The 17,022-nt window shown below is 37.9% G+C and overlaps 1 protein-coding gene across 5 annotated transcripts; it reads left to right on the top strand.

The window, feature by feature from the left end:
* Nucleotides 1–3,399: 3,399 nt before the first annotated feature.
* On the top strand, nucleotides 3,400–15,367 carry gng2 (guanine nucleotide binding protein (G protein), gamma 2). 5 transcript variants are annotated; one of them, XM_082153201.1, is made up of 5 exons: nucleotides 3,400–3,561; nucleotides 10,451–10,533; nucleotides 12,004–12,136; nucleotides 14,229–14,341; nucleotides 14,445–15,367. In XM_082153201.1, the coding sequence occupies exons 4-5, from the start codon at nucleotides 14,255–14,257 to the stop codon at nucleotides 14,571–14,573; spliced, it is 216 nt and encodes a 71-aa protein (XP_082009327.1). In that variant the 5' UTR covers nucleotides 3,400–3,561; nucleotides 10,451–10,533; nucleotides 12,004–12,136; nucleotides 14,229–14,254; the 3' UTR covers nucleotides 14,574–15,367. The 5 variants fall into 5 exon arrangements, with proteins under 5 accessions (XP_082009327.1, XP_082009324.1, XP_082009326.1 ...); XM_082153200.1 differs by lacking the exon at nucleotides 3,400–3,561 and adding an exon at nucleotides 3,666–3,817; XM_082153198.1 differs by lacking the exon at nucleotides 12,004–12,136.
* The last annotated feature ends 1,655 nt before the right edge of the window (nucleotides 15,368–17,022 follow it).

Below are 17,022 nucleotides of genomic sequence, written 5' to 3'. Positions count from 1 at the left end.
ACCTTTTTTATTGACCGACAACCCACTCCATGGTAAAATAAAACAGCTTTTATTAGACGGCTGAGATGAATCAATATCAAAATGAATATTTATTTGTATGTGTAAAACTGTTTAAATAAAGAAGAAACCAATAACAGACATAACTGATGACTATAATTAATACTGCAAATATATAGGCTAATGCAACTTGGGCATAAAATGAATCACATAGTACTTGCCAAATGTGCCTTTTTTTACATGTAGTTTTTGTTGTATCTTATTTTCCAAAATAGATATGAGTACCTGGTCACTAGGAAAATGTGCATTATGTGATAATGCACTTTTTATTCGTTTGGTGTGCCGTGAATTTTGTTCCTCAGACATTTACTGGGAAGCACCAATACTAGCAAAGTGTTTCAAGAGAATGTCTGTAGGAGCATTGAAGACGTCACTGCATCATCTTGAGGGTTTTGTTTGCGTAAGCAGTGTTTGTGGGTTGCTTTCATAAAAAAAAGTCTCTCATAAGTCATAACTACAGTCTCTCATAGTACAGCTGTCTGTCCCAAAGTGGGTGGAGGAGAGCAATTAGAATGAACATTTTCGTGAGCAAGAAAATCCTGCTCCACCTCTCTTTAAAGCTGTGCTGTCCTGTTCTCTTCAGCCTATTCCTCGCAGCTACCTGACTGTACTTGAAAATCATTCATCCACTACCACTGTTGCCATGGCAACTAGAGGGGAAATCCATTTCATCAACGTCTTCGTCACACTACATCCTTCCGTTCCCCCCCTCTCTCTCTCTCTCTCTCTCTCTTTCTCTCATTCCCTCCAACCATCGTTTTCTTTATCTATCTATGCTATCTCATGTTATTCTTCTTTCTTCCTGTCTCAGTCAGAGAATAGACAGACAGCAGAGGATGCAACTCCCTCAATAAACAGAACCATGCTATAGCATCAAGATGTTATAATACCTTGTTTTAGAGATTATGTACTTGGTTGAATCATGCTGTGTCATCTGTTGTGTTGACTGCAGTGTGACACTTTTGCACTATGTACTAGTTATCATTCATATGACATATCCACTACCTTTTGCACATTAGAATATTTCGTTATGTAACACTTATGCCCTCTCTGTTTAGTTGAGGTACATTTTTTTCAAGCTTTTTTTCCTTAAAAACTATATTTTTAGTCTGTAATTTCTGTGGTATTACATTTTTTTAGATTGACATTTTTGTAAATATATCTTATAATATTTTAACAGACTAAGTGCACAATGTAGGGGTTTGTAGAAAGCATATTTCACTACTAAAGATGTATAAATGTGACAAATGAACTTGAAACGTAAACTACCATTCAAAAGTTATTTTAAATTGCATAAATATATTTCACAATATCATGTATTTTTGATCAAATAAATGCAGATTTGGTGAGCATAAGAGACTTATTTAAAAAAAAAAAAGAAGAAAAATCTTACCTACCACAAACTTTTGAATAGTGATGTATCTTTTATTCCATGTGTTTAAAGTATGATATTGATCTCCAGTGTAAAAGTTAGTCATTTTAGTTCAGTTCATGAAGCCAGCCAATCACTGACCTGAATGCAAAGCCATAGCGGCAGTTATTTCTATTTGTCCACTATCCATAGAACAAGTGTTCATGTCAAATTCAGTCTTTGTTGAGTGCACAAACAAAACATCAGTATAAATGATTGATTAACATCTTTGTGCTGGGAGTTTGTGTTGAGATCAGGGTGATTGTGCCTTCACTGACATCCTTATGGTAATCCCATGGGGCAGTGGGGCAGGCAAGCAGCTACTGGAGACACCAGATGGCTTCAAATTAGAATTGAAATCATGCACACACACATACACACACACATATTCTCTCTCAGTCTCAATTGCATCTTCAAACTCGAAATAATAATTTGTTATTTCACTGAACGCAGTCTTTTGTGGTGATGTTGATGTATGGGAATATTAATGAAATTAGCCTATGTTTTAGTGAGTAATCCGAAAGGTTAACTCCGTGAGATAATTCCATTAGTTCACATAATGAATCTCTGTAATCAGATCACAGATAAATTAATTAATTCCTCTAAAGCTTTTCAGCCGAACCAACGCTCTACCCCTCTCACAATGGCTCATCCCAATTCACTCCACTTTTACTTAATTCATTTTTAAATTATTATACTGATCCATCTACTGAGAATTCATCTTTTTATTTGTCTTAAAAGCATGAATCTAAATACTGAACATGTATCATCATTAAGCAGCACAACTCTTTTCAACATTGATAATAATTTGAAATATTTATTGAGCAGCAAATCATCATAATAGAATGATTTTCGAAGGATCATGTGACACTGAAGACGAATAATGATGCTGAAAATTCAGCTTTGCCATCCCAGGAAGAAATTACACTTAAAATATATTAACATTGAAAATTATTTAAAAGTTGAAAATGTATTATAAATTTAAAAGGTATTCTAAATTGGTCAAATATTTTACTGTATTTTGATCAAAAAAATGCAGCCTTGGTGAGCATAAGATAGGCTACTTCTTTCAAAAACATTGAAAAATACCGATTTCTAACCTTTGAACGGTATTGTATACGCTTCTGAAAAGTATGAAAGCCTGTTTATCCCCTATAGAGTAAAAAATAAACGCATTTTTGAGTCCAAAACATTGTGAGAGATAGACCCACTGCAATATATAAACTCGCATTTACGAGAAATAAATAAAACAGTCACACTGTGACATAAAGTTGCAACTACATTTTTGTTTTGTAATTGCTAAAATGCGCTCCCGAAAAGACCAGCTCAGACCACCATGCTGGTTTATCCTGGAAAATACTGATTTAATGCTATTCTAGTTGGAGGACACCAGTGAATAAGTATGTTTAACCAGCATGGACTTTGGCTGCTTCAAGCTGCTCAAGCTAGTTAGGCAAGCTAGGCCTGGTGGAGACAACAGCACAGCAGCCTCCCAAGACCAGCATCCAAAACACAACATATGCTGGTGACCAATGCTCAGCTTGCAGTACATGTATGCATGGGGATCCCAAAGTGACAAACCTAGACTCAGTGGTCTCAAGAGACACACCAGACAGACTGTTTAAATTTCCAAATATAGAATAGCAAAAGTTACACACACACATCTGCAATCCTGTAACACATCGTCACCTCAGCCTGCCCTGTAACTGTGTGTATGTGTGTTTATTGAAGAGTTGCCAGTTGCAATTCCTTTTTTAATCTTCTGTTGCTCTAATATCATGAGACGGAAGATTAAGCTTTTGATTACAGGAGCTCAGGCTGTGTCTCTGTGTGTGTGTGTGTGTGTGCACAATGACTCTGAAAGGGAGGTTTTCTCGCTCTCTTTCTTTTAGACACACATACACATGCTTTGGGGGAGGGGCAGTTGTGGATATTTATCTGTGCTCCTTGTCAGCTCGGTGCAAGAACCTCTGTGCGGAGCTGCACATGCATGCACAGGAGCCAAAGAGCAGAGAGCAGAAATAACACACTGGTGTGCATCAGCACCAACACACTAGAATCACAGCACTATGGTCTGACTGGGGTGGCAGCAGGTAAATAATCTTGTTTTTCGTTTGAAACAATGTCTTTGTGAGTGTTTGGGAGCAAGAGGAAGTGGCTTTCAGCTGGCTTCCTGAGCGATTCCACTAGTTGATGGGCGGAGCGAGAGGAAGGCTGTCAGCTGGGGCAGTGTAGCAGCGTGTGTGTGTGTGTGAGTGTGGGTGCCAGAGTGTCAGAACAAGGAGTGTATGTGTGCTACTGTTACATACTGCTCTTGTGTTATTTAAGATTCTACACACACTGAAGAAGGTGAGTAGAAAATCTTTTTCATGTGGCACAGACAGATTTGTGTGCAGATAGACAGGCGTGAATGTGTCAGTGGGGCAAGCTTTCTAAATGAAATCATTTTCATTTCATGTTTTTTATTTATTTATTTATTTTTAGAAAAAAAAATACTCTTTTATCATGTATGTTTGAGTTTTTTTGTGTACTCCTGCACTGGATTGTTGTCAAATGTGTAGTGTTTTTTCCACTGTGTAGATGGGTGTGTTTGTTCTATCTGACTAGTCTTGCATGGACGCACGGCTTGTCCTCAGCCGTTGCATGTGTGTCATTCTAAATCAGTCTTAAATTGCTCTGGGGACGAATATGTTTGCTTGTGATTTACAAGAGGATGTGTTTGTTTGTACGGATCAGGGTTTAGTAATTTTACGCACTGTAATGTAGAGCAGAAATGCCTTTTTTGGTCAGGTGTATGTATGAGGAGCATCGAGCATCTGTTTGGGGTAAATGCTGCCGGAGATGGGGGGATGAAAGTGGAGGAGAGCATGGGGGAGGGGTGGGAGAAGATGCTGAAGAGAGAAAAGAGAGAGAGAGAGATGGAGAAATGGCAAAAGGAGAAAGGGGGTTGAATATTTGAGAGGAATCCCCCAGGAGTCCCCAGAGAATTTTGATGATGACTTTAGAACAGTGCTCTTTCTTGCAGAACGTTCCGCTCAACGGTATCACAGGCTGAACTCTGGTTAGCACTATATAGCTCACATACATTAAACAGTGTTCACTGCATGGAATTATTCTTATAAGAGCTTATAATCACATAAATTAGTGTTTCTAATCTGAATGCTTTAATAGTACTTTGTTAGTGTCATAGAATCGTTGAAATGATGAGGAGAAAAGGATCTAAATGCAGCAATTTTAGTTTTAACAAAAGACCTCAGGAACAGAACAACCAAGTTAACACGTGACAATAACTGAAAATGAACAGAAGGAATCACCGAGCTTAAATACACTGAGCAAACCAATCAACTAAATGAACATCTGGTGCAAACGATAATCAAACAATGAGTAACCTAGGAGACTAACTAACTAGAAGTGGAAAAAGGAACAAAGGAAACCAACTCATTGTAAAACTCGAACACAGATACATTTTGAATTTATGTGTCATACTTGATGCTTTGGTAGGCTTTTTATTTTATTTATTTATTTTTATTTATTAGGCAATCAGGATTCCACAGCATCTTATGTAATGTTGAACCTTTATCATGAAGATATCCAGTACTTAATCAGATAATTGTCCGATGGGTGTGTGTTTCCGCAAACATAAATACATTTTCATATAACAGTTTTCTTTAAAAAAAAATTTTTAGGTTTATAATTTGCTATTATTTCTGAAAATATTATTCATTTTATTAACTATAATATCCAAGAACATAAAGATCCAGGATATCCTTGTCATTCAAACACAAACATTTCTTGGAAAATAATTGTTTATTGTGCAAATATGATCAATTCAAGACTATAAAAAAAATCACAGTAAACAATGTTCATACATTACAATAAACGAATTATTTACATATATCTATGTAATTATTAGTTGGTTATATTGGTACATAGATATATGTAAATAATGTATCTGTATATTTATAGAGAGAGAGTCATACTTTTTTTAAACTTTTTTTTATTATTTAAAAGTGTTTATAAAACTATAAAAGTGTTTGGAAAATAAATATACATTACATTATGGCTACTTTTATATCTTCTGTGAAATTGAAAACTCAGAGTGAGGAAAAAGCCTTGTATTTATTGATAAGGGGACACTAAGAACTGTGTATGCGAGTACATTTTAAAAACATGACTTGAAATTAAGTTGAAAGTAGAGAATGCAACCCCGGATGTTTGGAATAGTGTTAACTCTCCGGGAACCTTGGGTGTTGTTCTTGGCTAAGTGGCAGATTCTGCAGGAAGTCATTTTAAACCACTGTAAACACACACAAGCTCCTGTTTCATTAAAAACCACAAGTCTTGATAATCCTGAACGATCTCATCCTGTATTTAAGTTTCAGTTTAGATTTATAGTGTTTTATGAACTCACAATGAAAGAAAGAAAGTCAGAAGACATTTTTGAATATTGAATGAGTGTTAGCCTAAGTTCATGGAGAATTGCCTAGCTTTCCTAACTCATAACAGATGAGGGGAGGCTACTAGTCTTATGTTTATAAGACTGAATCTTGCATGAGAACAGACCCGGACACCAGAGCAAACAAACCATAGAGCAATAGCCTACATATAGTTCAGACAGGATCACAGACATTTCATATTTAAAGGGATACTCCACCGAAAAATGAAAATTCTGTCATCATATACTCACCCTCATGTTGTTTCAAACCTGTATGAATTTTTTTCTTCTGCTGAACAGAAAGGAAGATATCTAGAAGAATGTGAGTAACCAGACAGTTTTAGATACCATTGACTTCCATAGTAGGAAAAAAATATACTATGGAAGTCAATGGTATCTAAAACTGTCTGGTTACTAACATTCTTCTAGATATCTTCCTTTCTGTTCAGCAGAAGAAAGAAATTCATAAAGGTTTGAAACAACATGAGGATGAGTATATGATGACAGAATTTTCATTTTTCGGTGGAGTTTCCCTTTAAAGCTGAAAAGCGGTGTCAAATTTACATGGGAGGTTTTTGATTATGCTGACAGACTCTGCAATGTGTGACAGACGTTAGGCGTCGGAGAAACGGAATGACGGACATGGTTTGAGTCTTGAGATCTGGGGCCTCATTTATAAAATGTTGCGTACCATCCTACATTTGATCTTACGATCATTTTTCGAATGTGTGAACGTGTGATTCAGAGAACGTACGCAGAAAAAACGTGCGTAGGCCTACGCTTCTCTACCAGATGTGAAATTTATAAATCGCAAATGATCTTGAAATTGTGCGCAGCTGAATGGTTTCAGATCTCCGCCTTGTAAACACCGCCTAATTATTTAATTAACATATAAAAGAGCACCAAGTCAACGCCCAAATCCTTTAGGCTACTTGAGAATGGCTTGAAAACTGCTTAGATTTCCAAATACCTGTAGCCTACTCCGACTCTCTGCCACAAGGAAAAGTGCATATCTGCTTTGACCCTGATTTGGCGCAAGCACTTTTCCATGTCAAAGATTGTTTTTATCAATCTGAATGTTGGCATGGATTTTAGGGGCCATTTACATTGACACCGTAAAACTTTTTATGCGTTTCGGCCATTTACACGACAACGATGTTTTGGGGGCCTGAAAACACAAACTTTTGAAATGGGTTTCAAAGTGCCAGTTTTTGAAAACGTGTAAACCACAAACACACAAATTTGTGAAACCGGTGACGTCATGCACATGCATATTACATGTTCAGTCTATAGGCATGTAGTGTTTTTTACAAATTGATATCGCCAACTACTGGCCTGGCAGCATAATACAGCGTTTTTAATCGTTTTTGCGGATTTGTGTGAACGGGGATCGTTTTGACAACGTTGTTGTCTTTACGCGAATAACGCAAAGGAAAAGCTTTTCCATTTTCAGTACATCGCTGTCATGTAAACATACCCTTAGCGTATGCACTCGACCCGATCTCATTAAATGCGTCTCTATAGCACACTTTGTGTTTATCGTGCAATTTATATGCGAAAATTAGTTTTTACGTGCATATGATACGCACTGTAAACCCCTTGGGTAGGATTAGGGTATGTTCGTGTTTGGGTAGGATTAGTGGTGTGGGGTAAATGGGTATTACGCACAATAAAGTGCGTTTCATATGCACGTAAAAACTATATTATTGCACGATAAACACAATGCCTGCTATAGAGATGCATTTCATGACTGGCACACTAGGTTCAAATCTGTGTGTACGCATGTTTTATAAATGAGGCCCCTGGTGGCAGGGTCAGTGTCTACTATGGGACCCCTGGAGTGAAACCAGAAAAAAAACCAGTATAAATCTGTCTCTTTCTTTCACTCTCTCACACACACACACAAACACTCTCTCTTTAGCATCTGGGGCTCAATGGATAAATTATTAAACTGGCCAGTGTCTACTGAGGCCTGGAGAGTGTAACGATTAGGTCCAGATGATAAAGATGAATAGTTCAAAAGGTTCAATAAAACAAAAGATTTATTGAATAAAACAAACTCAAGTAATCCACATGAAGAAAGGCAACGTGACAGCATGCATTACACAACAATACCGGACAACTGAATGGAGCACAAAGAGGAACTTAAATACACAGTGATGATGATGACAAAATTACAAACGGGTGTGATGATTGAATGAATGTCCATGACAACTAATGCCTGGCAAGAAACTAGGAACAAAGTAAACAAAGGAAACAAGTAACTGAGGAATAAAAACTAAAGGTCCATGAAAATGAAACTAAACACACAGATCGTGACAGCCGAGAAAATGTTACAGGTTACCTTGGATCATTGGAAAAATGTGCCTCTAACTTCTTTTCTGCAAAACTCTAAAATTGTTCCTATTCGCTGCAGTTTCCAGCTGAAATGAACACTAGTGGCAGTGAAACCCCAACTTAATTATTCCTTTTCAAACAAATGGTGATTACAGGAGCAGATTATCGATTAATAAAGTGTTATTTTTGCACGGATTCTTGCACAATACAATGTTGTGACACCTTTACCATAGTGCATGATTTGTAAGCTAATACATTTTGATGTATATTGCTTTTCTGATGTAGTAAATTTGCTCACCTGGTACAGCATTGTACTTGCGATGCAACGCGCTCGGGTACACGTGAACGAGTAACGTTAAAAGAGCTCACAAAGACTTGTAGAAGCAAGATTGTTGCTTCAACCAATGCATTTTTATCTCACATTTGCTTTTGTTTGACACTATAGATAGCATTAACCGTTTAGTGCAGCTCACCGGACATTTAATTTCCGAAATGACACGATACATACAACAACCAACGTAATAAAACGTTGACAGATTCATGTTCATCTGTTTCAGAGAAAACTGAACTTACTTTAGCGCCATTAACTGTGGAAGAAGAAGATAACTGAAGCGTGCAAAAGCAATGAAATGTTGCCAGAGTTGCGTTTTTCCCAAGTTTGGTGTAATGTTAAAGTCCAAATTTACCCTGTTTACTTTATTAATATGTCCTCTGTATTTAGAAAAAATTGTTTCTGTTCATAATCTTTCATAAAAAAAAAAAAAATGATTACGGCCATGCAGTGGATAATGTTAACCAATAGATAAATAGCTACTTGGGTGTAAAAAAAAAAACTTGCATTCATTCAAGTAGCCTATGTATGTAAGCTGACTTTTCAAAATTAAATTATTTCACAATGAATAAAATCAAGGCCTGTTCTACATTTGCTTGTTGCTTGTGCTTGTTGAATGTCCTGTTTCACATGCAAATGTGTTCCACATTACAGAAGTAAAATTGGGTGTGAACACAATTCACATTGACTGTATTGTTGGTGGTAGAGTTAGACAAGCCCTGTGTCAGTTACAAACATTTGACAACTTCTTAATCCAGCCTAATATGCTTTCTGGTATATTTTTAAGATGTTTTTTATTGGTTAAAGATGGTCTCTCTGCCTGGCCTAGACCCCTTTCTTACAATTGACAGCAAGCCTCACATTCAGATCTGCCTCCATTCAATTAACACCCAATGAATTATACCAAGTCCCCACCCTGCATTTTCTTTTCTTTTCGATAATCCATTTTACTCAAATGTACATCAGAATACAGAAGAAAAGAACCATATTCATCACCATTAAGCACTAGAGAGACCAACTTCATACATTCATCAATTATTTCCATACAATAATCTATTAAGATAATTATTATTTCTTTGAATGTTGTCAAGAGACAGCCAAAGCATCTAGTAAAAATGTAGGTATGCCATTAAACAAGCAGCGAGCTTGTAGCTTTGACCATGTGCGTAGGTGGACATGTGACCGGGGTTTTATATTAAAGTGTGAGGCTACTGTTCCTCATTCCTGCGTTATCACAGTCATGTTACCTTCAGTGAAACTACTTGCGAGTGTGTTAATTCTGTTCAAAACCAAAGTTTTGAAGCAATAGAGTGACTAATTTTCTACCAACTTGCGGTGCACCCTAATGTTGTTTAAATGATTTGGTGGTGCTGTGTCCACTAAGACCGAAGAGACGTGGAGAGATTAATTGTTGCTGGAACATTCTGGTTGGAAATGATTCACAATAGTGGAATTCCCTGCTGCTGCAGAGCTTTTCCAGCAGAGTAATTGGCACATTTATCACACTGACAGAGACAGACAGAGGAAGAGAAAGAGAGAAGGTGGGATGTGAATACAGCAATCTGTACTCTTAAAAGTTCTACTTAACCCCGCTATATTTTTACCAAAAGAATCATATCGATCAACTGAATGTGTTATCATCACGCTTAAGTCAGTCGTGTTGTTTTTGTTTCGATTGTGCAGGCCGGGCTTTTGTATAGGCACGTAAGATAAACTTCAGTCAGGTCTCGACTGTAACTCACTGCAAACAGTCTGGGAAAGGTGTGACATTCTAAACCCTTCAACCAGCACATGCACACAAACACTTGCAAAAGGCCTTGAGCTGCAACCGGGATATTGAACATATGGACTCTAACTGCATGGCTTCCTTTCTCAACAGAGGCTGAAGACACACCACAGGAGGTGAACTCACTTTTGAAGATATACAAAAACGGGCTGAAGGAGAAAAGAGTCAAAAATAAGGTGAGAACCAGAAAGAAAATATGTAAAAAGAGAACAGATATGCATACTGTATATCACCCACTGCAGTGCTAAAACATGTGATAGTCTACTAGTGTAAGAGGGTATTAGACACATGCGCTGATAAATGTTTTGGGTTTATAAATGGTCACGGCATTTTTCAAATTTCATAGCGCTGTGTTTTTTGTAGTTAGGCCGAAGGCATCCATTTTCACACTTTTGCTCTGTTCTAGAACGTTCTGTTAGGAAGAACCTTTTTTCAGCCCAGGGAGACTCGATATTACACCTTGATTATTCTTGTTGTGTTACATTATAACAGACTTCTCAAATGCTCCCTGCAGTGGCACTTCCATTTCCCTGCTGGCCTTCCTGTAGAAATGCGGCTTGGGTAAATGGCACACATATGGCCCACTCTCTGGGGATACAAATTAAATGAGCGCCCCCTGTACCTCTTCAAATATATACATGCCGATTTATAGACCCCTAACAGTCTTCTGATGAACAAATCAATAGAGATATTGATTTGCATGTTTTTTTTTTTAAGTCAAAGAGAGTGCATGAAGTTACAGTGAAAACTGGCTATTGCATAGCTGTGATCGGTCCACTAAATATACTACATTTTCAATGCCAAGGACCCCCAAATATAATGATCCCCTTGTGAGGGGCTCTTCTTAAAGTAGAAAGGCAGCTATTTATACTATGTGAACAAAATTTAAACGTTGACATGATGTAATTATATAATTTAAATTTCTTTCTGATTCTGATAATTGCCTTTCATTGTCACAGTTAAGCTGCAGCAATCCAAGAGAGCCTGCAGAAAGATGATTAAACTTATACTAAACACAGAGTGAAACAAAGCACTACACCCTATAACACAACGTAAACACGACAAGGAACTGAGGAAAACCAAGGGCTTAAATACACTAGGAAAGCTAACCAGCAGAAGAGGGTGAACTAATAAGAAACCATGGAAACTAACTAGTGGCAGGAAAATGAGAACAAAGGAAACAGGAACTACAACTAAACCAAAGCAAAACACAATGAAACCAACATACATGTGACATTCATATTGTACTTTTATATTTTTTATATACTAAATTAACTAATTATTGGAGAAAAAAAAATCCTCCCACTATAAAAGTAATATTAGATAAAAGTGGGTTTCAAAGTGCAAGTAAAAAAAAAACTAAAAAACTGTACCTTTATTGTCTCCTTGTAAACTACAAAAATGTGAATTTGTGAAAATGGTGATGTCATGCGTATGCTATAATAGGTGCAAAGTAATGGGTTAACTGGCGATAGATGTCTCTAGCACATCTCTGAGCCTCTAGTTGATCACATACCGCACAGACTGTATATCAGCAGGCTACACACTCTTCAAGTTACTGTCTGGCGCTGTTCTCTTTCCTATCACTGACATTCTCCTTTTGCCTCCTGAGTTTTAATCCCCTCCTCTCTCTGACCCCCTATAAGGTAAAGTTTTGAGCTCCCGGAAGACAAACAGGGACTGCAATCTAAAATGGCTTTTAAACACAGACTCCACCCTGGATTTGTGTTGATGTTCCTTGTCTGGCTGTAAATGTCTCTTTAGGCCTGATTTACAGAGGTAGGCAGTGTGCTGAAGCTGTCCCCTCTCTGAACTCTTAAGATGTATGGGTTCCCCAATCTAAAGTTGCCTTTGGTGAGCTGAGCTCCATCCTTGATTTTAGGAGTGGAACGTTTCATTGCTGTCGGATCGCTCTGTATCTCAGTTGCCTAGCAACTGAGGTCCATTGCAAAGAGGCATGGGATGGTCACTAGGTTTAATGAAACAGTCTTTACAACAGATTACCAGGAGCTGAGGATGAAGATGCTGCTCCTCTCAGAAAATTGGAGCCTGGATTCTCATTATTTTGTGGAATAAATGCAAAATCCTTAGTCTTTTACTAAGCATAACTGTATTTACAGTTACTTATTCCCTTCTTTATCTGATAAGGCTTTTTTTCAGTGGCATACAAAATAACACATTAACTGTTGAATCATAATGTAATAATATCAGGAAATATAATTGTAGATAATGTGATAAGAGTGAGGATATTGTCAGTGAACATTTGGATGTCAAGATACTGACTACATTTGCGAGCTTAATTGGTTTACAAGTGGAAAGTTAATAGGCCATGATGAACTTGTTTTCTTCAGGCCAAGTTGGGAGTTTCCTCTCATTTTCAATTGTATATTTAATTAGATTCACATTATAAACACTCAAGGGAAGGTGTGTCTTGTGAGTGAGGAGTAAATAATGCTAGACGTTGGTCAGGTATAGGAAGTTTCTGCTCTCTTTCAGTGAGCTGGGTTGGGCTCATTACCTAGAATGAGGTCAGTGTGACAGCTGATAGTCTAGCGCCCCCTGCTGTCTACTCTCAGCAGCAGGCCTTTGTGTTTAACCTCACTGCAGGAGGGCCAAGTGAGATTAAAAACTCCAAAACACCACAGGCCTTTGAGCTCACAGTCATGACAGGTGTGTCACAGTGTGCTATCAATACCCATATGGCAGAGCTACATAAATATGTAAGAAGCACTCACACGCGTTTGCTTTTTCTATCGTTGTGGGGACTATACTGACTAAGCTAAGCTACTATACTAAGCTACTATTTTCTATCCTGTACCTCTATATATACATAGATTTAATTTAAATTGAATTCTTTAATGATGACTGTAAAACTGTGAGGAAATCAAAATACAAACAAGCAAAAAATATTTATATTGCTTTTTAGCCATTAACTGTGTTGTGGCCCTCTCTGAGAGACTTTGAATGAATATGGAGTTTGTTTGGAGTCTAAATAGTGGGCAGACAGTTTGGAAGGAAGTAAGGTACAGAATCAGTGGTTTTTGGTCAACCAGATTTATAAGAAAAGACCATGCTGGTTTACCAGCAAACCACATCTAACCAGCCTAAAAAATGATCTATCACTGTCATTATACTCTAGAGCAAGGATTTCGGATTTTTTTTAATGGCATTAACCACCAAACACGGTGATGCCCTTACAAGGGACCACCTTCTAAGAATAGAGTAAATATACTGTGGGGGGAAAAAAGAATAGACTACTGCTCAAAAGTTTGGGTTAAGTAAGGTTTTAAATGTTTTTGAAATAAGTCTCTTATGCTCACCAAGGGTTGCATTTATTTAATCAAAAAATCTGTAAAAAAAAAAAAAAAAAGAGCAATATTGTGAAATATTACAATTTAAAATAATGTTTTTAAGTATTTTAAACTATCTTTTATATATTCAGAAATCTTTCTTATATGCTGATTTGGTGCTTAAGAAACATTTCTTACTATTATCAATGTTGAAAGCAGTTGTGATGTTTTAAATTTTTAAAGCAGTTTTAAAAATATTATCTGGAAAATAACTTTACACACCTCTTTTGGTATCTGTCAATAAAATAAAATAATTGGTCAATAATTAATTTCTGACCAGTGTATAGAAAGTGGAATGAAACAGCAATAATGTCAACTTCAGTCATTTTTTAATCTGATTTATTTATTTATTTGACATTTTTCACAGCCCCCTGGACCCCCAGTTTGAAAAGCCCTGCATTAAAGCACACAGCAATTATTTTGCACATATTTTGAATTATTGACAGTTAATGCACAGACACACTCTTTCATCCATATTTGTCTTGTCAAATTTACAGAATTTGTTCTTCCATCTGTGTCAGTGCAACAGGCCTGAACCGGAAGCCTAATGGCCACCAACAACACTGCTAGCATTGCTCAGGCTCGCAAACTGGTGGAGCAGCTCAAGATGGAGGCCAATATTGACAGGATAAAGGTGAGAAGAATATGAATCCAAATAAACACATTAACTTGATTAGGAGTGAAAACACAGTGAGCATTGTTTGGTGACTGTATGTGTTTACATGCATCAACATTAGGTCTCCAAAGCAGCAGCAGATTTGACATCGTACTGCGAAGCCCATGCTAAAGAGGATCCTCTGCTGTCCCCTGTGCCTGCGTCCGAGAACCCCTTCAGGGAGAAGAAGTTCTTCTGTGCCATCCTGTAACCAGCGCTGCCCATCCATGGACTCACCTGCTCCCTCTGGGATACACTCATGGACATAAAACATGTTGATCTTTTAAAAGGGCTGGAGAGATGCAGTGGAGAACCCTTACATTCTCCTAGCTCTCTATGAGCCTCCATGAAAGCCACTGACTCCACCTAGTGGCCTTGAGATCCAAAGCTGAGCATGGTTACAAGAATCTATTGAAATTCGAAAGGGAGCGCAGCAAAAAACACCAGTGACTGTCATTGTAGCAGATCAGCCAGGATGTGTTGTGAAAATATTCAAGTATTCAAAGGTTCCTGTGGTTCTGATGAAGTATTAAAAAAAAATTCTTGATTGATTTTTAGTGGGCTGTGATCGTTAATCTGATCACTGATCGTAGAACCCATGGATTACTAAAGTTGCTGTGTTATTTCTGTATTTTCTTTTCAGTTTCTTTTTTTCCAAGATGGAATTGCTATGTGCCTACCATTTAGGTAGCGTTCTGTAGCCTAATGTTCTTGTGGGTACAGAAAAACTTTTCTTTTTTAATTTAAAGAATGACAGTTTAGTGAAATTTTGTAATGAATTCATGCTTGGACAGATATTCTTAAAATGAAATACCTATCTTTTAGATGCTGATAAAAAATTATTTGTCTGTACAGAAAACTGATTTTCTTTCTTTTTGGGGGGTTTTAAGCATAGTTAAGCATTTTTACTCTTTGTACAAAAATGTTAGCAAGTTCAGCTGTGATGTGCTATATGGTTTGAATATTTGTGGTGATATCAATAATAACTGCATGAAGCCTGACAAAGTGCCGTCTTTTTTCTTTCAAATGGTTACCAAAAATCCTTTTCCTCAACCATAGATTACAACAGCTATAGATCCCTGTCTTCCATTAAAAAACTGATTAGTCAAAAATGATGCATAGCTTGGTTACTAAACCAAAGCATTTGGACATAGATTCAACAAGGTGCTGGAAAACCTCCTCAGAGATTTTGGTCGATATTGATCTCATTACACAGTTGCTACAGATTTGTCCGGTCCATCACATCACAAAGGTGCTCTATTGGATTGAGATCTGGTGACTGTGGAAGCCATTTGAGTATAGTGAGCTCATTGTCATGTTCAAGAAACCAGTTTGAGATGATTTGAGCTGTGTGACATCGAGCGTTATCTTGCTGGAAGTATCAGAAGATGGCTACACTGTGGTCAAAAAGGGATGGATATGGTCCGCAACAATACTCAGGTAGCCTGTGGCGTTTAAACAATGCTCAATTGGTACTAGGGGGCACAAAGTGTGTCAAGAAAATATCCCAGACACCATTACACCACCACCAGCCTGAACCATTGATACAAGGCAGGATGGATCCATGCTTTCATGTTGTTTATGCCAAATTCTGGTCCTACCACCTAAATGTCGCAGTAGAAATCGAGACTTATCAGACCAGGCAATGTTTTTCCAATCTTCTATTGTCCAATTTTGGTGAGCCAGTGTGAATCGTAGTCTCAGTTTCCTGTTCTTAGCTGACAGGAGTGGCACCCGGTGTGATCTTCTGCTGCTATAGCCCATCTACTTAAAGTTTAACGTGTTGTGCGTTCAGAAACGCTCTTCTGCAGACCTCGATTGTAACAAGTGGTTATTTGAGTTACTGCTGCCTTTCTATCAGCTCAAACCAGTCTGGCCAATCTCCTCTGACCTCTGGCATCAAGGCATTTTTGCCCACAGGACTGCTCCTCACTGGATATTTTCTCTTTTTCGGATCACCTTTCTTCTCGATTCTAAAGCTCAGTTTGAACAGCAGATTGTCTTGACCATGTCTACATGCAGTTGCTGCCATGTGATTGGCTGATTAGATATTTGGTACATGGAAGGCTTCCTTTATCGATCAGGGCTGTACCTCTCGAAGGAGCCTGACACTGTAAAATGTAGGCTGGTGTGGGCAAACAACTAAAAGTCCTGCCCGAAATTGTCAGTACTAGCCAAAGACCAGACCTGTTATTGTGGTCCAGCACCCTGTGTATTTCATTGAATTGACATACACCTGGTGCTGGACCACAATACCAAAATATATCATTTGTTTGCCCACAGCCTACATTTGACAGTGTCAGGCTCCTTTGAGCCTGGGAGGATGCTACTGAGGAGGCAAATGAGAGGAAGAGGTTTCCGTATGTGGAGATGGCAGCGGATGCTCAGCAAAAGGGATGAAAAGTATTGGTCCATCTGGTAGAGTTTGGCTGCATGAAGCTTTGAGGCAACATCGACCATCAGGCTTCTGAAAGAGCGGGGAATCCATGGCCAAGTCCTGCACCAGACAATCAAAGAAACAGCAAATACTGGAGAATGCTGCAGTCAGTGGCTTTGGATCAGGCGTAAAGACCCCAGTTGGACCCCAAAATGATGGGGACTCACACCTGGGCCTGATCAGCCACATATATGTGCACAAACACACTGTATACAGTATGTAT

Source organism: Leuciscus leuciscus, assembly GCF_965113295.1.
Source record: "Leuciscus leuciscus genome assembly, chromosome: 22".
Taxonomy (NCBI): Eukaryota; Metazoa; Chordata; class Actinopteri; order Cypriniformes; family Leuciscidae; genus Leuciscus; species Leuciscus leuciscus.
This window is presented reverse-complemented; position numbering and strand designations above follow the sequence as displayed.

Coding starts and splice junctions, on each gene's coding strand:
- gng2 (XM_082153198.1), top strand. CDS start 14,255: ATGGCCACCAACAACACTGCTAGCATTGCTCAGGCTCGCAAACTGGTG. Junction 14,342..14,444: donor CCAATATTGACAGGATAAAG/GTGAGAAGAATA, acceptor CATCAACATTAG/GTCTCCAAAGCAGCAGCAGA.